The 24010-nt window shown below is 46.0% G+C and overlaps 1 protein-coding gene across 9 annotated transcripts in view; it reads left to right on the forward strand.

The window, feature by feature from the left end:
• Nucleotides 1–24010, forward strand: part of FHAD1 (forkhead associated phosphopeptide binding domain 1) — a 135853-nt gene that overhangs the window by 14919 nt on the left and 96924 nt on the right. For 6 of the 9 annotated variants that reach the window (XR_006601672.1, XM_045063789.1, XM_045063790.1 and 3 more), the window contains exons 1-2: nucleotides 10312–10524; nucleotides 16687–16893. Coding sequence is in view for 8 of the 9 variants with exons in the window: in XM_045063789.1 (XP_044919724.1) it covers nucleotides 10345–10524; nucleotides 16687–16893 (387 nt within the window). In the remaining variant the exon portion in view is untranslated. Of the gene's footprint in view, nucleotides 1–10310; nucleotides 10525–16686; nucleotides 16894–24010 lie in introns of those variants that run through there. The other 3 variants (XM_045063791.1, XM_045063793.1, XM_013048800.2) reach the window with 2 other exon arrangements.

Below are 24010 nucleotides of genomic sequence, written 5' to 3' on the forward strand. Positions count from 1 at the left end.
TTGGGGCTGGTGCAGTGGCCCCACCTGTGGACGGAGTGAGAAGGAAAGGGAGCCGGCACTCGAATCCTCGGGAATTGTGGAATCTGGGGGCAAGCATAGGGAGAGGAGCCCAGCGCGGAGGTCCAGGAGAAATCAGAGAGGGAGCGGAGCCAGCCAGCTGCGGCCGGGCCAAGGAATACATCAGTAACATATAGGTAACACATTGAGGGTTTACTTTGTGCCAGGCAGGGTTTCTGGACACTTCTGATGAAGTTCTAGAACCTAGGTGAGGTTTGGTGGGCTGAGGTCCGGAGCCGATGACCAAGAAAGAATTCTTGAGACATCTTTGGTGCAAAATGGTGGTTTATTAGAGCACGGGGACAGGGCCCGTGGGCAGGCAGAGATGCGGCCGCCCCGGGTTGTGAGGGGTGGTTGGTTATATACGCAGGAGTTGGGTAGGTGAGGACAAAGGGTTATTGGGGCAAAGAATACTATCAGGATATTGAAGGCTTAGTTACTATTAAGTAAAGACAATTGAGAGTCTCCTGGTGGAATGTTACATTCCTGCCATCAAACATCCTTGTTAATGAGATTTAGGTTTAGAAGAAATTTAACTTTATTTGCTTTTCCTTCTACCTCCGCCTCCTTCGGTTTTTATGGAGGGGAGGGTGACATTAGGCTTGAGAAACTGAGTTCTGTGTCTTTGGAATTTGGGCTATTGATAAGGTAACTTCTTTGTTTGTAAATCTCAAGGATATTTGCAAACCAAGGGAGACTCCTGTCTTGTAGGATTGTGATCTTAGCAAGTTAACTATTTATCATTTTATGGCAGTCAGGGGTGCCTGAGGAATGCTACACCTATGGAGGGGAGCGGATGAAGGGGGGGGTGCAAGGCGCCAGCTTTTGCTTTGTCCTCAGCCAGCCTCCTGTTCCCTCATCATTCCCCCCTGAACAATTTTGACCCTTAAATCTTTAAGGTGGTTGAAGGTGGAAGGTCTCATCTTCTGTAACTTCTTCGTGCTGAATAGGGGCGTAGAGCTGTCCCTACCTGCTCGGGTCAATATTGATCAGGGTAGGAACATATAAGGGAGTTACGAAAGGTGGAGGCAGCTGAATCCAGCGCCAACAGTGGGGAGGCGTCCTCGCGTGCGACAAGGATCGTTTGTCGTGGTGTAGTCATTGTAGCAATGGAGTCTCGGCACCAAGTAGAGAAACATGGAACAAAGCAACATATTAAGGTTAATAAGGCGATAAGAATAAGAAGCCCGAAAAGGAGATTCGGCCATAGCCCTCCTTCAAACCAGGAACTTAGCGATAAGGAGGGTTTTGTAACTTAGGCCCATATTTGATTGAGGAGTTATGGCTTGATAGCAATCCCCTTTCCTTCCAAATAGCTCCATGGGCATGTAGTACCAGGAAAGCATATTTGGAGTCAGTATAAATGTTAATTCTTAGGCTTTGGCAATTGCAAAGTGCTAGTGAGCACTATGGCATACCTAGCTTATCTTTATTTTTTTTCCTATGAAAACTACTGTCATCAGAAAACCAACTGTCATTCGTATTTTTAACAGGGGCATCTTAAATCTGGCCAGATAGAGTAAGCAAGATCAATAACCTTTTTGCTCTATAGAGAAAGAAGTACAGGTCAGGTTCAGGCATACAGGTAACTAGGTTTAAAGTTTGACAAGTTTTATTTCTGGCATATCTGTTAATGTAGCCCAGTATTTAATAAGTTGGCCTCCATCATCCATTGGTGGCCTTTGCCTTCTAAGACAAAAATCTGGACCTGATGTGACATCATTACAGTCAAGGACTGTCCCATAGTGAGCTTTGAGGCTCTTTTATAGGAGGGCTGTTCCATGCTTAGCTAAAGCATCTGTTTGCAATTGCACCTCAACAGAGGTGGCCTCTAGGATAAATATAACTAAGGGATGAAACCAATAAGAAGACCTTTGAGTGGTCCAGCCTTAACAATATCCTGATTACAGAGGATCATTGTCAAGTGGGAGAAAACTTGTCAAGAGATAAGGGGAGCCCCCCATGAATCATCCAATCCACTCATAAAGAAAGTGGGGTCATCCATTATCTCCACAAGTGCATAGTTAATCCTATGGAGTACGATAGGTTGGCTTTTAGGCAATTTCATTATTCCAGTTGTTTAATCATGTGCTGTGGGGTCTGCTAATATCCCCACAAAATAATAAGATCGACTAAAGAAGCTATTGTGCAACTTCTCTGAAGTTTACCTCAAATTGTTTAGCTTAGGTAAACAAACATTTAAAGACAATCAAATCTAGAATTTAACATCCATGAAGGTGTGTTACCGAAACATAAGTTTTCTCTCTAAAGTAACCCTCATTTCCAGAGATAGCCAAATCAGGACTAATTCACTTGTGAAACAAGTCCAGTTTTTTAACAAACTTGGCCCATTATTTACATAAGCTCAGCAAGAACAGTGACTGTGATCAATAGATCTTTTAGAATCTGCTTTGCTGGAACTTTGTATAAGGAATCTCTAGGTTGAACTTTTAGTAGCCTCTCCGGGCCAGAAGCCAAGCCCTGTACTTGCCATGAGGCATGCCTGCAATACCTTTGGGCGAATTCCTCTTCCCAAGACTGCACCTACCAAGGAGTGACATTCTTTACTCACCTGGTGAGGCTGCTGGGAACTCTGTAAGCAAGGTATCAGGCCAACAGTCCCAAGGGGCTTTATGGCTCCAGGTTTCATAAAGTCAACCTTAGTTCCTTAAAGCTGTCTGGTCATATCTGAGTCTTTTTAAATATGATATCCCAGTCAAAGCCTTGGTAAAATACCGTGTTTCCAATTCTTTCCTGTTACAAGGAGAACAGATTCTTATTGAACTTATGCAAATGACTGATTGCCATGGAAGAAAGAATACTTACTGAGACCTTTTGGTTTCAGAGGGTTCAGATAAAGAGAAAAGGTGAATGCTTTGAGCACTTTTACAAATGAGCACTTTTACATCTCTATAAGTTACAGATAACTAGGAGGGAGTATCCCTAGTCTGTAAGAGCAAACAGTAGAGAGAACCAGCAATGTTTAAAGTAAGACAAAACATTAACAGACACAACACTACAATCTTTTAGTTAATTTAGTCCCATGCTACTAATTCTGGTGAATGCGGCTTTAGTCAGTTTTGGAAATTCTTACCCATTTCAGTTTTAGGATTTTCAAGCATATCAAATATCTATATTTGTCCTGAAAGTCCTTTATAGGAATCTCCTTGAAGATAATTTTACAAGAGAATTAAAACAATTATAAATGACAAAAATTCAGAGTGGGTATGGTTAGAGCTAAAGAGACACGGGAGTTTACAATTTAGCTGCAAGGAAATCAGGTTATTTCTGTGATACATAACATTTCCATAATTACAGTATCAAGCGGTGATCTCTCAAAACATTAAAACTTTAGGAAGTGTGTAGAATCTCTAGAATAGTTATAGCATTTTCCCAAATGTAATCCAAGGTTTGTCACTGGTTCAGTAGTACTTCATGAGCAACTTCACATACCACGGAAAAGCCTGAGTTAAAGAGATTTACAATTTAAATCTTGTCAACATTTGCTAAAATCTTAGAAAGTTTTAAAGCACATGCCTAAATATAATTAGGGATGTTAAACACCTGATAAAACATAGAAACTCGTTTTTCTGGGCAGGCAAAGAGAAAACCATTTACATTTTCTTAACAGATCAATTGATCTAAGAAAACATTGTCCTTTTGAACAGAGAATTTCAGTCTTGTACCAATGTACCTTTAAAACCCATTCATTTCAATCTTAATCCATTCTTGACCATAGCTAAAATTCCTTTTCTGAAGATTTCCCTTCACAAACCTTCTACAACTTTCCTTTGCATTCAGGTTTTGTCCCAAGCCATTTCCTTCTAAACAACCATCTCATCTCATTTAGGACAAAAATTACCTTCCTTTACCTTCAACAAAATGTATTCCCATTCCTTAAGTCTTTCTTACATATCTCCTACTTTCCTACATAAAGTTTCCCTTTATTTCCATCAGTCTTAGTTACACTAAGCAGAACTTTGTATTCTTAGAAACACCTTTAGTTATTAACCAATTGTGAACTGTTACAACAGAATTCTTCAGGTGGCAATTTATGAATCAGTTAAGTGGCAAACAAGTTTACCAACAGATTTAAATACTCTTAGTTTCTTTGCAGTAAGAAGTCAAAAGCACAAACCTACATTCAGTAATTAACGACTTAGCATTTTATCCTGTTTGGTTAAGACCTAGATGTCCACAATTTAATTCCATTTGTCATCCAAGCAAAACTTAAAAAAACTTTCAGGTTACCAAAGACTTTGAAAGTTACTTCAGCAATTACCCATTAGAACTTTGAGACAATTAACCATCAGTTTAGTTATTTCTTTGCTAACAAATTTTAATAAATAACACAAGCTTATTTAACCTTCAGTAAACTTCCAAGTTTCACATTACTGCTGATAACTTAAAAGACAGCTCTTATCTTAATTAAACCAACAAACTTAACTTAGTTCCAATACTGATTTACGTTCCACCTGGGCCCACTCCGCTTTGAATGTTTACCTGAGTCATGCGTGGGAAGATCTGGAGTGGGGGTGTTCTTGCTCCTTGACAGTGAAGAGAGAAGGAGCCGTGGTGCATGATCTAGAGGCTAGTCATGCAGGCTGCACGCACCTTGGTGCAGAAACAGAAGGGGAAAACAGAGGAAACAAAGTGCTGCCACGAGGCAGAGAAGGGATTCCCGGTTTCAGAGCTCATAAGCCCCAACAGAGGAGCAGATGCCATGCTTTCCCACCAGCCAGGGGGGAGGGGTTAGGCAGTCCAAGTCAGGCCAGAGAACACAGGGAAACTTCCCCGAAACAAAGAGAGTTTCGGCAGCTGCTTGGGAATATTCCTTATAGTCTCTGTCTCGAGTTAGACCAACCCCAGTTGGCTCCAGTTATAGCCATTAACACGGGAAGTGGGTGAGGGAGAAGCCCCCACATCTATTAAGAGAAACAGAGAAATAAAGCCAGAGTCCCCTTTGCTAGGGATGGCCCAGCAACCTGGGTTTACTAGAAGAAGGCTTATTTACGTAATTACCATCCAATATGTCAGGAGAAAGTTTACTAGCTGACTCATTTGGGCAAACACATTTCGCAAAAGCCCCTTAGTCTGGGGTCCTGGTATAGAGCAATAAAGGCCTAGGTATGAGCAGTGAAGGTATCCTAGGTCCATTTGCCCTGTTTCCTGCAGAGATCTAATAGATCCCACTGAGGCCATGCAGTGTTACAGGAGCTCAGTCCTTTCCTAAGTTTTGCAATCCAAATTATTTCCAGTGGGTTAAAAGGCACCCCAAGGTAGAGTCCTTGGGAACTGAGGAAGCCTACTGAGGCCATGCTTCCAGAAAAGTAAAGAAGGTCCATTACCAAATCCCCCCTGACTCCTGGGTAGCGTCCCACGCAGGATATGTCAGAGGTTCTTGTGTGTCAAAAGCGACCAGAGGCGTCCCTCAAGATATCGCTATTGATCACCATCCTGCCTTCCCTGGGAAGACATTCCTGCCATAAAAGGCCCTGGAGGGGTGCCGGCATCCCTCCACTTCCCCATCGCATCCTAGGCTACTGATGGGTGCCTGGTGAATGGACTAAAATGCTTGTGCCATGCTATCGTATGTCCTGAAGACTGCATACTGTTTTGTCATATTAACCCATGAAAATACTAGGAAAGTTTTGGCAAGGGAAATTACTCAATTTCATAGCTTTAGGCGGTTTGCAGAAGACACTGACGAGAAACAGTAAAGACTGAAATCCATCATGGTCTAAGCGACATTCCAACACATGTGGTCCGTACAGCCAACTTCCCTAGGAAACGGTCCCCGGTTGCGTTTTAATTCAATCGGGTACTGGTTTCGGCCGGCTCCCAGTGGAGGTCCCGCGGCCAGAAGTGGCTAGACCGGGCATGTGGAGGGGATCACATTAGATCAATCAGGAGGAAACCTCACACGGGAGTCTTAAGATTGGCAGCCATCCTGGTGACTTAGTTGGCTGTCCCGTGCCCAAGAGAGACAATTTCTATAAGAACAGGAATAGAGTGAGGCCATCAAGTTTCTGGGTCTTATTGCCATTCCGGCCAGGGTACTAGCTTACAGCCAAAAGGCAGACGCTCTCCTCCCCGTGGAGTAGCCACGGGCTAGAGGATTACAGCCTGAGCAATTGACATGCAAGTGTTCCAATAAGACCATACTCCTTGAAAAAGCCCCTGAAATCAGAGTAAAGTAAAGGAGAGAAAGTACTCACCAATTTTGCACCGAAGCTCAGAGTCCAAATGTAAAGACTCACAGCCCCACGTTGGGCTGTGTCCAAATGTAAAGACTCACAGCCCCACGTTGGGCGCCATATGATGAAGTTCTAGAACCTAGGTGAGGTTTGGTGGGCTGAGGTCCGGAGCCGATGACCAAGAAAGAATTCTTGAGACATCTTTGGTGCAAAATGGTGGTTTATTAGAGCACGGGGACAGGGCCCGTGGGCAGGCAGAGATGCGGCCGCCCCGGGTTGTGAGGGGTGGTTGGTTATATACGCAGGAGTTGGGTAGGTGAGGACAAAGGGTTATTGGGGCAAAGAATACTATCAGGATATTGAAGGCTTAGTTACTATTAAGTAAAGACAATTGAGAGTCTCCTGGTGGAATGTTACATTCCTGCCATCAAACATCCTTGTTAATGAGATTTAGGTTTAGAAGAAATTTAACTTTATTTGCTTTTCCTTCTACCTCCGCCTCCTTCGGTTTTTATGGAGGGGAGGGTGACATTAGGCTTGAGAAACTGAGTTCTGTGTCTTTGGAATTTGGGCTATTGATAAGGTAACTTCTTTGTTTGTAAATCTCAAGGATATTTGCAAACCAAGGGAGACTCCTGTCTTGTAGGATTGTGATCTTAGCAAGTTAACTATTTATCATTTTATGGCAGTCAGGGGTGCCTGAGGAATGCTACACCTATGGAGGGGAGCGGATGAAGGGGGGGGTGCAAGGCGCCAGCTTTTGCTTTGTCCTCAGCCAGCCTCCTGTTCCCTCATCACTTCCACCTATATTAACTCATTTAATCCGTATGATCAACGACCCTCCGAGGCAGGCACTATCATTTCCCCCAGTTTACGGATGAGGAAGTTGAGGTCACACACAGTGAGCTGGGGCCTGGGAACCCTGCTCAGGCAGTCTGATTTCAGGAACCAGCCTCTTCTTGAGGCTTTGCCCCTCCGCAGGGCTCCCCCAGGGAGACCAAGGTAGGAGGGTGTCACTGACAGAGGGAGCCAGAGAAGCCTCCCCTTCCCTTCTCCTCCCAGACTCATTGTCTCACCAGAGCCCAGCTGTTTCCTCAATTTCCTTATTCTTTTGAAAACCCCAGTTTTCACTACTTCGGCACCACATCTCTCTTGAGGCGGTAAGGAAGATGGGGCTGGGTTGGGACAGCCAAGACCCAAAAGGTAAAAAGAAATAGATCTGAGGCGCCTGGGTGGCTCAGTGGGTTAAAGCCTCTGCCTTCGGCTCAGGTCATGATCTCAGGCTCCTGGGATCGAGCCCCGCGTCGGGCTCTCTGCTCGGGAGGGAGCCTGCTTCCTCCTCTCGCTCTCTGTGCTTGCCTCTCTGCCTACTTGTGATCTCTGTCAAATAAATAAATAAAATCTTAAAAAAAAAAAAAGAAAGAAATAGATCTCACGTACACACACATACACACACCCCCCATGTAATTTTAAAAACATCGTCCTACTACCTTGAAAATTCCTCCAAACAGTACCTCCTGTCAGTCCTGAGAAACACAGCATATGAAACCCACTTTTGCCCCAAAAGAAAGCGCAGAGAAGCCAGAGACTTGCCCCAGGCTGCACCGCTGGTGGAGGGGGGGATGCGACTGCAGGCTCCCCAACCCCGGAGCCCGTCCTCCTGCTCGTAGCAATAAATAGTGAGTGGCTTGGTATTCTCTCGATGTGCCAAAGTTCTAAGAGCGCTGTTGTATGTGTTATGTCATTTATACCTCACCGATAACTACCGCGCTCTTTAACTGGGGTCTGTATTCACAGAGGAGGAAACCGAGGCACGAAGAGACTAGGTCACGTGTCCAAGGTCACCCAACTAGGAAGCAGGAGAGCTGCACTTTGAACCAAGGCCCCCACCCCGAAAGCCAGTCCGAGAACCACCACGCCCTCCTGCCTCTTCATCCCCTTAACCAGGAGGCCGTGTGCCTCCCCCGGACTAAGTGCCGCAGAGAGGCTGGGGAGGCCGTGGGTGACAGCGGCCGGGGGCTGGGGGCTCAGGTGGGCAGGAACACTCTCCAGGCAGTTTGACAACAAAGGGAAGGAATGGGGGAGGGGAGGGGAGGCGTTCTGAGGACGGTGAGCGTGGTCATGGGTTAGGGGGTCACACTGAGACTGAAGATACAAAGAGGAGACCCTCCGTGTGCTGGGACCAGACGAGGTGGGGTGATAAGACAACCCCGAGTCCCTTGGCGGCTGAGAGAAGGCCACTGAAAGCCATATATCCGAGAGCCTCTCCCTGCTGGAACTCCAGGTCCTGGCAGGGAGCGGAAGGCCATTTAGAGTGGGCGTAGAGTGACAGAGGTGCGTTTCATCAAGGGACTCCTAGAGAGGGCTGCCAGACTTAAGGAAACCACCCAGAATGGGGCGGTGCCCAGAGCCACTAAGAGCGAGGGACTGTTCCCACCCTAGACCTGAAGGCTGAAGGGGTTACATCTTCTGGATCCCCAACAGGAGCTGTGACTTTTGATGGGAGGGTGTACCCAGCCCATGGTGACCCCACAGGACAGGAGCCAGGGGAGTAAGTACCCCAACCTCTCTCCTCCCTGCTCAGATCTCTGATCCCCCATTGACCAACCCCAGCCAGATGCCAGAGGCAAGGAGCCCATCCCCCCGTTGGCAAAGCCACATGGGCTGACCTGCTGGGGCAGAGGGCAAGGGGGAGCAGGTGAGTGGGGATCGGAGGTGGCAAATGGAGGACGTCTGGCAGGGGACAGGAGGTGAGGACCCAGAAGGCTGTTAATGAGGTAGAATGAAAGACCCGGGACTGGTGGCTGGGGGACGCGAAGGGAGCAGCATATGGCTGGACTGGGCCGACTTGTGGAGAGAGTGTGAGGGTTGGGGGGAGATGGGGACAGAGCCGGACTTGGAGGAGCTGGTGAGCTTGAGCGGGGAGCCAGGCCTGGGCAGGTGAAGGGAAGTGCCCACAGGGACTGGATAAGGAAGCAGAGGCCACAAGGAATCAAAGAGGAAGGGGAGGAGGAAGAAGGTCATGCCCTGAGACTGGGCTTCTGAGTTCCAGACGAGGCAGGGCTGAGAACTGGCTCTGAGGGAGGGTTCCAGATCATCAGGGCCGCAGGGAGACTTCCTCAAAGCCCCGGGGTCACTGAGCAGATGTTTGCTGTTAGCAAATTTGTTGAAGTCGCAGTGTTTTATGCACCCACTAAATACTTTTAAAAGATATTTAAAATGCAGGAGACTGTTTTAAATGCATGTTCCGGGCGCCCATGGGTGACTATTGGGTTAAGCGTCTGACTCTTCATGTCAGCTCAGGTCATGATCTCAAGGTCCTGAGATGGAGTGTGGGGTCTTCCTAAGGTTCTCTCTCCCTCTACCTCTGCCCCACCGCACCGTGCACACACACGTGTGCATGCGATCTTTCTCTTTCTCTCTCTCAATTTAATTAATTAATAATAAAATAAAATGCATGTCCCATATTCAGTTCCACTCCACTCCTCTCTCCCTATTAAACTACTGTCTACTCTGAAAAGCATAGAGGACAAGTCAAGGATATAGATTTGGGTCCTGCAGTGCCACGGGTCAGCATCTTGATGTTGGCTGAGGCCCTTCCCCTTAGCCATTTTTTAAAAAGATTTTATTAATTTATTTGAGAGAGAGGGAGACAGAGCACAAGTGCGGGGAGGGGGAGAGACAAGCAGACTCTGAGCTGAGCGCAGACCCCAACTCGGGGCTTGATCCCCTGATCCTGAGATCAAGACCTGAGCCAAAACCAAGAGTCCGGCCCCCAACAATGGAGTCCCCCAGATGCCCGCCTCTTCGCCATTTTTAGTATTGTAGTAAAATACACATAACATTTACCCTCTGAACCGTTTATACGAGTGCGGATTAGCAGTGTTAAGTGTGTTCACATAGTTATATATAACCAATCAGAACTTCTTCATCTTGCAAAACTGAAACTCTGTACCCATCAAACCATCAAGCAATTCCCAACTTCCCCTGCTCTGGTCCCTGGTGGCCACCATCCTACTTCCTGTTTCTGTGAGCTCGACAACTCTGGGTACACTTTGTATCAGTAGACTCGGACGGTGGTTGCCCGTGTATGCCTGGCTTATGTCACTCAGAGGCATGTCTGCAAGGTCTGCGCCATGTTGTCGCAAGCATCGGGATTCTCTTCCTTTTTCAGGCTGGAGAATACTCCATTGTATGTACTTGGTGCATTTTGCTTAGCCACCGATCGGGCCGTGGACCCTGGGTTGTTCCCCCCTTCCAGCTGTTGCAGGTAATGCTGTGAACACGAGCGTCCAGATAGCTCTTCAAGCCCTTGCTTTCTGTTCCTTTGGTTGTATACCCAAAAGTGGGCTTGCGGGATCGTCTGATGACTTTATTCTTAATTTTTTGAGGAACTGCCATACCGTCTTTCTCGTCGAGCTGCACTTTTTATTTTTACTTTCTAGATTTTTAAAAAAATTTATTTGAGAGAGAATGAGAGAGCGTGAGCACAAGAGGGGGAAGGATCAGAGGGAGAAGCAGACACCAAGCAGGGAGCCAGGTGCGGGACTCGATCCTGGGACTCCAGGATCATGACCTGAGCAGAAGGCAGTTGCTCAACCAACCGAGCCACGCCAATTCCTGAGCTGCACCTTTTAATGAATGCACCTGTGGATGGTGAAAGGTGGGCAGCTCAGCAGGATGGAGCCTGTACAGTCTGCCCACCTTAGCCGCAGGGTAAATAAAATTGCTTTTAGTAATTTTCCAAGGAAGCCAAGGCTCTTCACTCGGCTATTACAGGGCAGCCCCAGGAAGCCCTCTCTTGGCCTAACATGTGGCAGGGTCTCACCCCATTTGATGGAGTCATTCAAAACTTCCTGCTTGCTTTGATTTCTTAATAATGGCCTGACAGCTACAGAGGAACTGAAAGTTATGAGTCCTGGGAAAAGAAAAAAAAATGCAGCACACAGAATTCCTCTCTTTGATGGGTTATCAAGGGTTCTTAGAGCAAGAGATCAATGAGAATGGTGACAACCATGGCGTGAGTGGCATTTCCCAAAGAACGGATGTGTTTTAATATTAGAAAAAAATGCTTTCTTTTTGAGGCCAGATTGAGGTTTATAGGATATTGAGCAAATAGTACACAGAGTTCCCACATACCCACCGCCCCCCAAGCACACACACAGCTTCCCTTATCATTAACATCTTGCTTTAAAATGGGACATTTGTGGGGGCGCCTGGGTGACTCAGTGGGTTAAGCCACTGCTTTTGGCTCAGGTCATGATCCCAGAGTCCTGGGATCGAGTCCCACATCGGGCTCTCTGCTCAGCAGGGAGCCTGCTTCCTCCTCTCTCTCTCTGCCTGTCTCTCTGCCTACATGTAATCTCTGTCAAATAAATAAATAAAATCTTTAAAAAATAAAATAAAATAAAATGGGACATTTGTGGGCGCCTGGGTGGCTCAGTGGGTTAAAGCCTCTGCCTTCGGCTCAGGTCATGGTCCCAGGGTCTTGGGATCGAGCCCCACGTCGGGCTCTCTGCTCAGCAGGGAGCCTGCTTCCCTCTCTCTCTCTGCCGGCCTCTCTGCCTACTTGTGATCTCTGTCAAATAAATAAATAAAATCTTCTTAAAAATAAATAAATAATAAAAATAAAATGGGACATTTGTTACCACTGAGGAGCCAATACTGCTATATTAAGTAAAGTCCGTAGTTTACATTCGGGCTCACTCCTCACATCGCATAATCTGTGGGTTTTGGCAAATATATAATAAGTATCCACCACTGCCGTGTCATACGGAATGGTTTGGCTGCCCCCAAATCCCTGTGCTCCCCGCTTCCGGCCGCCCCACATCCACTTTGGGCGGCACGAATCCAACCCTGTGGAATCCCATCCCCTTCCAGTTCCGTCCAGCTGGAAAGCACTGATCTTGTTACTGTCTCTATAGCGTTACTTTTCCAGAATTCCATAGAGTTGAAATTGTACACTCGATAGCCTTTTTCAGACTGGCTTTTGTCACTAAGCATTGTGCATTTCCATGGTTTCTCCACGTCCTTTTGTGGCTTGATGGCTCATTTCTTTTCATCACTATTATTTTATTGTACAGATGTACCACAGCTTACCTACCCATTTTCCTCTTAAAGAACATCTTGGTTGCTTCCAGTTTGGGGCAATTATGAATAAGAATGCTATAAACATGTGTCCAAAATAAATGAGTCTTAAAACTCAACAATAAGGAAGCAGACAACCCAGTTTACAAATGGGTGAAAGATATGAACAGACGCCTCACCAAAGAAGATACACAGATGGCAAAGAAGAACCTGTAGTTTTCTTCATATAGATCTTCATAGATTTTGTTAGATCTTTACCTAACTCTTTCTGTCTGGTCTTTCTTTCTTTTCCCTTTTTCCTTCTTTCTTTCTTTCTTTTTTTTTTTAAGATTTTATTTCTTTGACAAAGAGAGATCACAAATAGATGGAGAGGCAGGCAGGCAGAGAGAGAGAGAGAGAAAGAAGCAGGCTCCCCGCTGAGCAGAGAGCCCCATGCGGGACTCGATCCCAGGACCCCAAGATCATGACCCGAGCCGAAGGCAGCAGCTTAACCCACTGAGCCACCCAGGCGCCCTCTTTTTTTTTTCTTTTTCTTTTCTTTCTTTCTTTTTTTTTTTTTGTGCTAACGTAAATGGTATTATGTTTTTAATTTCTTTTTAAAAATTTTTTACATATTTTATTTATTTATTTGACAGAGAGAGACACAGTGAGAGAGGATACATAAGCAGGGGGAGTGGGAGAGGGAGAAGCAGGTTTCCCACAGAGCAGGGAGCCCCAATGCAGGTCTCAATCCCAGGACCCTGAGATCATGACCTGAGCTGAAGGCAGACGCGTAACGACTGAGCCACCCAGGTGCCCCATGTTTTTAATTTCTTATTCCAGCTGTTCATTGCTGGTATACAGGAAAGCAATCAACTTTTGTGTATTAATGTTATATCTGGCAACCTCCCTATAATTGTTTGTTAGTTCTAGGAGTGTTTTTTGTTGATTTTGGGGGATTTTTTTACCTAGGCAATCATGTCATTTGCAACCAGAGACAGTTTTACTTCTTCCCTCCCAATCTATATACCTTTTATTTCCTTTTCTTGTCTTATTGCATGTCCTGGCTAGGACACCATACTGTGTTAAAAAGGAGTATGAAAGGGGACATCCTTGTCTTGTTCCTGATCTTAACGGGAACGTTTCTAGTTTCTCACCATTAAGTGTGATGTTAGCTTTAGGATTTTTGTAGATGTTCTTTATCAGGTTGGGGCAGTTCCTCTCTATTCCTAATTTGCCAAAAGTTTTTTGGTTTTGCTTTTCAATAATGAATAGGTGTTGAATTTTGTCAAATGCTCTTTCTTCATCTAGTGATATGATCATGTGACTTTTCTTCTCTAGCCTGTTGAGATGATAGATTATATTAATTGATTTCCAAGTGTTGACCAAGCATTGCATTCCTGCATACTTGCTAGTGGTGTACAATTCTTTGTATACATTGTTAGATTCAATTTGCTAATATTTTGTTGAGGATTTTGCTTCTATGTTCATAAAAGATATTGGTCTGATGTTTCTCTTGTAATATCTGTGTCTGGTTTTCAATTTCTCTGTTCTGGAAGAGGTTTTAGAGAACTGGTATTATTTTTTTCCTTAAGTGTTTGATGGAATTCACCAATGAATCCATCTGGGCCTGATGCTTTCTGTTTTGAAAAGCTTTTAATTATTTTTTTAAAGATTTTATTTATTTATTTGATAGAGATCACAAGTAGACAGAGAAGCAGGCAGAGAGAGAGGGAAGCAGGCTCCCCACTGAGTAGAGAGCGCGATGTGGGGCTCTATCCCAGGACCCTGGCAGAGGCTATAACCCACTGAGCCACCCAGGTGCCCAAAAGCTTTTAATTATTGATTCAAATTCTTTAATAGATATGGGCTTCTTCAGATCATTTATTTCTCCTTGTGTGAGTTTTGGTACATTGTAGCTTTTGAGGAGGTGCTCAGTTTCATCTAAGTTATCAAATTTGTGGGCATAGATTTATTTATAGTGTTCTTTTATTAGCCTTTTAATATTTATGATATCAGTAGTGATGGTCTCTTTTTCATGATTTTAGTAATTTGTACCCTCTCTCTTTTTTCTTGGCTAACCTGCTAGAGTTTTGCCAATTTTATCAATGTTTTCAAAGAATCAACTTCTGGTTTCATTGATTTTTCTCTATTATTTTCAAATTTTTAAATTTCATTCATTTTGTCCTAATTTTTTCTTCTGCTTGTTTTGGGCTTATATTGCTCTTCATTCTAATTTCTTTAAGTGGAAGCTTAGATTATTGATTTTAAGTCTTTCTTTTCTAATATATGCATTCTATGCTATAAATTTCCTTCTAAGCACTGCTTTCCTGCCTCCCACAAATTCTGATAAGTTGTATTTTAATTTGCACGTGCTTTCATTTAATTTAGATCATTTTTTCTTTTTCCTAAAGCTTCTTCCTTGACCAACATGCTGCTTAAAAGCATGTTGTTTAATGTCCAAATACTCGGGAATTTTCAGCTATCTTTCTGCTATTGATTCCTAGTTTGAATCTTTCATAGGCTGAGAGCATGCTTTGTATGACTTCTGTTCTTTTAAATTTGAAATTCGTTATGTTTTGTGGCTCAGAATGTGGTCTCTCTTGGTGAATGTTCTATGTGAGCTTGAGCACAGTGTGCATTTTGTTATTATTTGGTGACGCAATCTGTACGTGTCGATTAGATGCGGTTGACTGATGGTGGTCTAGTTTAGCTTTATCCTCCCTAATTGTCTGTATCTCTGTCCATTACTGATATAAGGATGTTGAAGTCTCCAACTGTCATAATGGATTTGTCTGTTTCTCCTTAAACTTCTTTCACTCTCTGCCTCACTTACTCTGATGTTCTATCTTTAGGCACATACAGTTAAGGATTGTTGCATCTTCTTGAAGAACTGACCCCGATGTTATCATCATATGTAACGCCTCTCTTTACCCTGGTCATGTTTCTGGCTCTGAAGTCTGTTCCATCTGAAATTAACATAGTTCCTCCTGCTTTCTTTTTGTGTTTCAATATTCTAAGTACCCACGTGTATGATAAAAATTTGCAACATAGTTAAGAACACAGACATTTGAATCAAGCAAATCTGAATACAAGACAAGCTAGCCAAGCTGGGTGACTTTGGGCAAATTAAATCATTCTGTGCCTCGGTTTCTTTATCTGCAAAATAGAGAACAATCCCTTTGGATTATTGTGTAGATGAAATGGAATAATGCAGTAGCGCAAACTTCCTGGCATGTAATGTTAAATTAATATACTCTATTAATATAAGTTATGATATTACTATATAATAATATAAGCTATATAATATAATCTATTATTATATTATTGATACAAGCTATTGGTATCATTGTATCATGGGACTTTACACTTGTCTAAGAGCAAATATTCTTTCTATGAATGTCAGATGAGGCACTCCGAGAAGATAAATTTAGAAACTAATTGCCAAATCTCTGGCTGGGGTAGATATCTAACAGACACAGTGTCCTGAAAGGAGAAAGGCTTCACATGTGCCCTGCAGCCGCAGTCCAGAGCCCCACGCCCCAGGAATGTAGTATTTCCTCCTGGGTGCTAACCTTTGCTCACTCTTCTGACAAAAAGAAAATTACAGAGGAGCCTTCTGCCTGGCATTGCCAATTCACAGACACACCGTCTGGGCATCGTCTGGGCTGGAGTCCCTTTCTTTCTGGACAGGTAGTCACACCCGGCCCCCTACTGAAAAAGCAGATCCTCACTGATGAGATAAATTCTGAGCAGTTTTTAAGAAGCAATAAAAATAACTAATCGCATGGGAAAACCTTCACTGCATGCCAAGGTTTTGTAAAAGTAGTTATAAAACTGTATGTTATGTGGTGTGATCTCAGTTTTGTTTGAGCTTTTTAAAAAGCTTGTAAGCACAGACAGAGGACTGGAAGGAGGTGAACCAGTGTTGACAGTGCCCGCCTCTGGGGGATGGGAGCCTAAGTGGTTTTAATGTCTTCTTTGTGCTTTTCTCCAATTCTCATTTTCTGTAATATTTTTAAAAATGTTATTTTTATAAGATGTAGGTGGCCAACTCCCTGCCCAGAATGTGTGCTCATTCAGACTCCCCTCAGTTCCCTTTGCCTCTGTGCTGCCTGATCCCCCACGCCACAACGTGGGCACCTGCTCTGGGTCTGGAGTCAGAGACCGCATCCCCAGACCCATCGCACACTAACCATGTGGCCTTGGCCAGGCCACTTCACTTCTCTGACTCTGAACATCATCGTTTTTGGATGAGGGTTGTGGTGACCAGCCGGCCAGGGAAGGGACTTAGCACCTTCTGGTACCCATACTCCCTAGTAGATGTGGGGGCCCTGGCTACAGCTGTCTTCCTTCTGTATTTCAGTCTGCAGACATCGACAACCATCATGCACTTATTGAATATAATGAGGCCGAGGACAGCTTTGTTCTCCAGGACTTCAATTCCCGAAACGGCACCTTTGTCAATGAGTGCCACATTCAGAATGTGGCCGTGAAGCTGCTGCCCGGAGACATCCTGAGATTCGGGTCCGGAGGGCTGACCTACGAACTTGTCATCGAAAACGCTCCCTTGGTGAGTCCAGGCCCTTGCAGGGTAGGGGCCAGAGGTGCGGTGTCCTGTCGCCTTCTGTACCTCCAAAGGGTGGTGCTTGTCCACAGCGTACCAACTGGATTTCATGCTGGGCCCACAAGTGACCCTGACCTACTGGATCTTACAAGGTTCACACCAATCCAGGTGGATCCTCTTGGGGGGGGGGGTGCATCTTAGCGCCCTCTTCTGGGCATTTCCTGGAATGACATGTAAGAGTTGCACAGGGGCCAACCCAGAGCCATAGCATTCTCCTGAAAATGCAAACCTTGGTTGAGGCAAGAGGAAAGAAAACTCAGAGATGGATGCTTTTTTTTATGCATATCAGCGCTCTGCAGCTTCCTTACTTTGCGATCAGCAAGGGTTCTTTATATGCCTGGGTCTCAGGCTCCCCGCTGATGCGCAGCACTGAGAGATCTATCTATAGAGCGTGAAAGTCAGTGTCGGCCTGGAGCAGAGACTCAGGGCCCGGCAGCTGTTACCATACCCTGAACAGAAATGTCCTTGGGATCCTGACCTATAATATGGCCAGTTTAAGCAAAATGCAATACAAAACTTCCCCGTTAAAGCTCAGTCCCACGGAAGACACCGTTCACGGGGGAGGCAGGCTGGGGTGGGGTGAGGGGTGAGGGGTGAGGGAGGTTAGCAGCTCAGGCTTTGGCCAGAATCCCAGCGTACTCTGGAGTGCTCCCGGGCAAGCCTCTGGAGCCCCCAGAACCTCCCATTTACTCCACAAAATGGGGCCAATGACAGCCATGACCTTGCAGGTTCACCTTGAGTGTGGAAAGAGATGATTATAATTGTAAAACTAGCACGGTGCCGGTTCGCGGTGAGCACACAATTAATATCTGCCATGTGTGTCCCAGAGAGATGGCGTCTTTGTCTTACTCGCCGCCTCTACGAACGCTACATAGACTGGAGCCTCCAAGGCTTAAAAGCCTTTCTGGGACAAGGCTGGGTCTAAATAAATCAAGTCTAGAGGATCGAGACAGACTCCTGGGGTTTTGAGCCCATAGGCAGCCCTAATTGCGCACCCCAGAAAGACGGACGGCATCCCCCAGGCTGCGTGGGCCATGATGCCACATGCATCACATTTGGCTTTGAAGATGTGGGGCAGACTTTTCGGCTGCTGCTCAGCTGCCTTATCCTACATAGACCGTTAAAGTTTGTTTGCTCATGGTACGCACCAAGGTCCTGGGGCAGCACTGAGGGGGGCTCCTGACCCAGAAGGTGTTGACTTGATCAAGAGTTCTCAACATGGATAATAAGGATTCCCCCAAACACACACACACACCCACATCAGAATGCTGTGGGGAGCAGACCAACAATGCACATTCCTGGGCCTCACCCGGGGCCCAGGGACTCATTCATACTTAAGGTTGCCAGAAAAAAACACAGGACACCCAGTTAAAGCTGAATTTCAGATAAACCACAAATAATCTTATAGTATAAGTATGTCTGAAATATTCCAAGGGATTGCTTATGCTAAAGAAATTATTTGGTATTTGTCTGAAATTCAGAGTTAATTGGATACCCTGTATTTCATTTATATATATATATTTTTAATCTATGTATTTATTTATGTTAAATCTGGCAACTCTACACAGCCTCCCTGGGAGTGGGAATATGCATTTTCCCAGGCTCCTTGGTGATTCTGCTGTACCCCCCACAGAATAAAAACCTAAATATGGAGCCCCTTGTCTAGAGCATTTACAGATTTTTTTTTTCTGGAACCAAAGAAAATGGAGTTTCAAACCCCAAGCCTGTAAATCCAAGTTTGTGAAGTTTGAGTCAATGTTTCTCAAACTTGTCTGATTATAAGAATGTTTCTGAAATGTCCAACAAAATTACAGGTTCCCAAGCCCCCCTGCCTGGGAAGTTCTCATTTTGTGGCTTGCCAGAAGGGGAAAGGGTGATAATGTCTGCATTTTTTTCATACGAAGATATTTATGGAAATATTATTTATAGGGACACAAAAATTGAAACCTAAATATCCATCAGAAGGGGGCATTGTCTAAAAAAAAAATACGAGAGTTTGTTTGTATATGGAAAACTGTTGCTTTTTTTTAAAAAATAGCTTTATAGAGGGTGCCTGGGGGACTGAGCCAGTTAAGCATCTGACTCTTTTTTTTTTTTTTTAAAGATTTATTTATTTATTTGACAGGCAGAGGTCACAAGTAGGCAGAGAGGCAGGCAGAGACAGAGAGAGGGGGAAGCAGGCTCCCTGCTGAGCAGAGAGCCCGATGGATGCGGGGCTCAATCCCAGGACCCAGGATCATGACCTGAGTAAAGGCAGCGGCTTTAACCCACTGAGCCACCCAGGCACCCAAGCATCTGACTCTTAATCTCAGGTCAGGTCTTGATCTCTGGGTCGTGAGTTCAGGCCTCACATTGGGCTCCAAGCTGGGCATAGAGCCAACTTACAAAAAGGGGGGGAGGAGAGCAACTTGAGGGAGATATGACTGACATACAATCAGCTGCACGTGTTTAAAGGTTATATAATCTGATGGGCTTTGACCTACGTGTGCACCTGAATAACCATCGCCACGGTCAAGACAGTGACCATATCCGTGGCCCGCAAAAGCTTCCTCGGGAACAGGGCATTTGTTCGCTTGCCTCCAGTTTACATAACATAAACTTCATTCATGGTAAGCCTATGATTCAGCACATTTTTGTATGATTTTTTAAAAATATTTTATGATTTACTTGAGAGATAGAAAGAGCACAAGCAGGGGGAGTGGGAGAGCTGAGCAGGAAGCCGGTGCAGGACTCGATCCTATCATGACCTGAGCCGAAGGCAGAAGCTCAACTGACTGAACCACCCAGGGATCCCCCCCACCCGCTTTAGTATGTTTACGGAGCTGGCCGTCACCACGACTTCCTTTCAGAACGTTTCTATCCATTTCTGTTCCTCCCCCCAAAAAACCTGGGAGGTACTTAGGGTTTTTTGTTGTTGTTGTTGTTTTTAACTTTTAATTTTTTTTAAGGTTTTATTTATTTATTCATGAGAGACAGAGGGAGCAAGGCAGAGGGAGAAGCGGGCTTCCGCTGCCAGCCCCCGTTCTTTCTGTCTCTCTGAATCTGACTGCTCCAGGCCCCCCGTGTAAGTGGAATCTTAATAGTGTTTATCCCTTTGGGACTGTCTCGCTTCACTTGTGTAGTACTGTGTCCTTGAGGTGCATACATGTTGTAGCAGGTAGTATGTACTCAACATACATGTTGAGTAAGGGGATCCTTTTGAGCCGAGGAATATTCCGTCGTGTGTCTACCTCACGTTCTGTTGAGCCGTTTGTCCATCCATCCATCGACGGCTGCCCCCACCTTTTGGCTGTCATGAGTAAGAGTGTGATGCGTACAGGTGTATAAGTATGGAAGGGGTACTTCATTTTACGAGATGCTTCTGATATCGGGTAAGCGTAAGAAACAATGATCAAGGGCGCCTGGGTGGCTCAGTTGGTTGGGCGACTGCCTTCGGCTCGGGTCATGGTCCTGGAGTCCCGGGATCGAGTCCCGCATCAGGCTCCCAGCTCCACGGGGAGTCTGCTTCTCCCTCTGACCTTCTCGCCTCTCATGCTCTCTCTCACTGTCTCTCTCTCAGGTGAATAAATAAAATCTTTAAAAAAAAAAAAAAGAAAGAAACAATGATCAAGACCTTGAACTTTGACTATAGCAGAAGAGGACGCTTTGTAAAAAGAGAAATCAGTAGAGTATCAGGAGTCACGGATATGAACGAAACTGTGCTAACTGTGCTAACCTATTTGCCTGCTCGCCCTTATTTAACACAATCTGTGGGGTGGGTTCTCTCATGATCCCCATCTTACAGACAAAGAATCCAAAACTCAGAGAGGTTAAGTAATTTCCCCAGCGTCACACAGCTGGCCAATGCAGAATTAAGCTCTCTCCCCACTTGTGGGGAACAGAGAGAAGAGAACTTAATCTAACGCTAGCCAGAGCAGTATCCCTGACTGGTTTCCAGAGGGAGCAAAAAACACTTTTGTGGTCACTTGAATAAACACACATTTCTTTAAAATTCTTATTTCTACAAGCATTTGTGTCCCACTTCATTCCCCAAGTGACGGCAAGGAGCTGCACAAATGTTCCCCTGGCCTGTGCCCAGGGTGCTTTCCCAGGCTTTCCCAGGGAGCCACCTTACCCCGCAGGACTCACCCATGGTCCGTCCTCCCCAGAGTGCTCTCTGCTCAGAGCTTTCCTAAACTGAGGGACTTTCATGCAAGCATCCTCTTATTAATGGAGATCGTATTAATGGAGGGGTCCTCTGTGGGGCGGGCTGGGGTGAGGATAGCCTTGTGGGCTGGAAGGAGGGGAGGGGGGAGGGAGGAAGAGAAGGGAAGGAAGGGCATCTATCCTTGAATACTTCAAGGTCCAGCCTTTCTAAGAAATGTGCGGCCATCTTGATTGCTATGCTAGCGTTTCTGACTGGATTTTTGGGTCCCAGGTGAGGACACTGTGTTTCCCCCCGAGATGGAGTTCTCAAGGAGAATCATCATGAAATCCAAAGGGTTGGGCGTGGTCAGAACTAGCCCCTTCCTGACAAAGAGTTCCCAAAGGAAAACATTTATTTCAGGCTTTGGGGTGGTCACCATAACCAATCAGAAGGGATATGCCAGCCTTTTCATGGGGGTGGGAAGGTGGGGTGTGGGTTAGGGAGCCACGTGTGTTAAAAGCTGTCACAGTGCGGGAGCAGGGGAGGGGGGAGTGCGCATCCTGCTCTGGCTGCCTCGAGCACAGTCCCAGCCCTGCTCTTATGCTCTGGGTTTGTGCCTACGTCACCTGACTCTCACACCTTGGTTCCCACTGCTGTAAACTCAGGGAACTAACAGTCCCTACCACGGGAAGTTACTGTGGCATTAAGAGCTTAATGTATGCAAATCCCTTGGCTCAGCCTCCTGCCCCTCTGACAAGTTCCTGGTAACTCTCAGCTCTAGAATCAAGCAAACAAGCAGCGTGGCAGCCAGGATACCTCCTCTGGGAGTGTTCCTTTAGCCAGAAAACCTCCCAAGACCTCCCCAGCCAGCAGATGGATACACATGCATATAAATTACCTGTGGGATGACATCCAAGATGAAAAACTGCCCCCCAAATCCCTCTTGGTTGACGAAATACATTGGCACCTGCCCCCAAGGATATATTCTGGAACATGCTTTGTAAATCATAGCTCTTTCACCAAAAGTTAACCTAGGGCTGCCATGTTGCACAACGCCAGGGTTGCCATTCACATCAGAGTCCATGTGGGTGACACCACCCCTCCCCACCCCCCAAAGCTATGCAGGGCATGAGCTGCAGGGCCATTTGCAATGCCCCCCCCCCCAAAAAAAAACCCAGTGAAGTAGAGTCTCCATTTCAGCACCAGGAGTGAGCAGTAGAAGTTGCACAGCTGGACATGTCCGCCATATTGTGGGTTTTGTCTGTGGTTGCCTTTTTGAGTGCTTTCTGGTCTCCGGGAAGGGAGGTGTGGAAACAAACTGTCCAGTAGGGGTAGTGGTGGCCTGATCAAGCAGCTGGGCAAGGAAACCCCCACCTCGCCCAAATCTATAAATTGTGTCTTTCTCTCTTATGAAATATGGCAAGTCTAATGGAAATTCCCAGAAGGCAGAAAGGAAGCCAGGCACCCCAAGTGATGTGTAGAGTTGTTTTGTGGATGGGTAGACAGCCCTCGGCAGCAGTTTTCCTCGCCCCACGCATGGTCCCATCAGCAATCACCCCAGAAAGGGCTCTGGGCTAACCCTGACCACAGTTTACCCCACAGTGGTAAACTTGACTACCCTTCCCTGTAGCTGCTCAGCCCTGTTCCCAGGCCAGCCACACTGTCCCATGTGACTTGCATACCTCCTTCTTCCTTCCTGCAAGTCCTGACAGCCTACCCCGCACGGAGAACGCCTCTATCAGCCCCCACCCCTTACTGCTCCCCGCTGTGATGGGGTATCTCGGCAGATCTAGTGAAGGAAAGCAAGTGCTTTGGATTTCGATAGATTCAAGTTCAAACTCCAGCTACTGCTAATGTCACCTCTGTAAGCAGACACTGGTCAATGTTTTTGTTTCCAGTTTCTGCCAAGCAGATACTCAGTAATCCCAGGTCCCCCTTCTCCCTTCAGGATTTCTGTAGAGGCCCTTGGGACCACCCCATCATTGTGCAAATGGTGCTCAAAGATTTCCTGCAACTTCCTTGAGTTTATGTATAGGCTACAGCCAGTGCTGGGACTGAAGGGCCACTCTCCCATGTCCTTGGGGGTCTAGAGGTTTTTCCTAACCATGGGGTGCCTGGAGTACCACAGTCCTTCACTGTGGGCAGTCAAGGGCGAGCGCCAGGCCAATCTGTCATGCTTCCTGCTGATGGGAAAGATTATCCCGGCAGTAAAAACAAAAGCCACCAAGAGTAGAAGAAAACGCAATTGCATTTATTGGCTTCCTTACTTGCTCCACTAACATTTTACCGGCTGTGGCTGCAGCTCCAGGGCAGATTGTGTCACGCCCTTTCTTCTTCCTCTTTGCTGGTGATGGTCATGTCTGACCCACACTGTTCAGTATGCATGGGCTACCTACCAGGAAGTACTCTAAGGGTGATACACACGCACTAGCTCATTCACTTCTCACCAGCGAAGAAGCAGCTGATGCCATCCTGATTTTTCAGACGAGCCACAAAAGGATCCCATCGTCAGGGTCACACCGAAGGTCAGGGACAAAGAGGGAGCAGCACCTGATTCCGTGTAATGCTGAATCCCATGCTCCTACCCCGACGCTGGCAAACTACAGCCCACACGCCAACGCCAGGCCAGCACCTATTTCTGTAAATAAAGTTTTATGGGAAACCAGCCATCCTCCTGTTCGCGACGGTGTGGCTACACCTGCTGTCGTGCTTTGGCAGCAGAGTGAGCGGGGCAGAGCGTACCGCACGCAGACCGGGAAACATCTGCTGTCTGGGTCCATGGAAAACATTGACCAGTGTCTGCTTATAACCCCATGCTCCACTGACTTCCCTCTTTTACTTAGTTTTGTGAAAGAGGAGCTGAAAATGGAGGTGAGGACAGGGAGAAGGACCGCTCGAGCCCTACTGTGTTCCAGGAACTGTGCCGTTTTGTTGCTT

Source organism: Mustela putorius, unplaced genomic scaffold (genome assembly GCF_011764305.1).
Source record: "Mustela putorius furo isolate JIRA1106 unplaced genomic scaffold, ASM1176430v1.1 tig00003853_pilon_pilon_pilon, whole genome shotgun sequence".
Classification (NCBI taxonomy): Eukaryota; Metazoa; Chordata; class Mammalia; order Carnivora; family Mustelidae; genus Mustela; species Mustela putorius.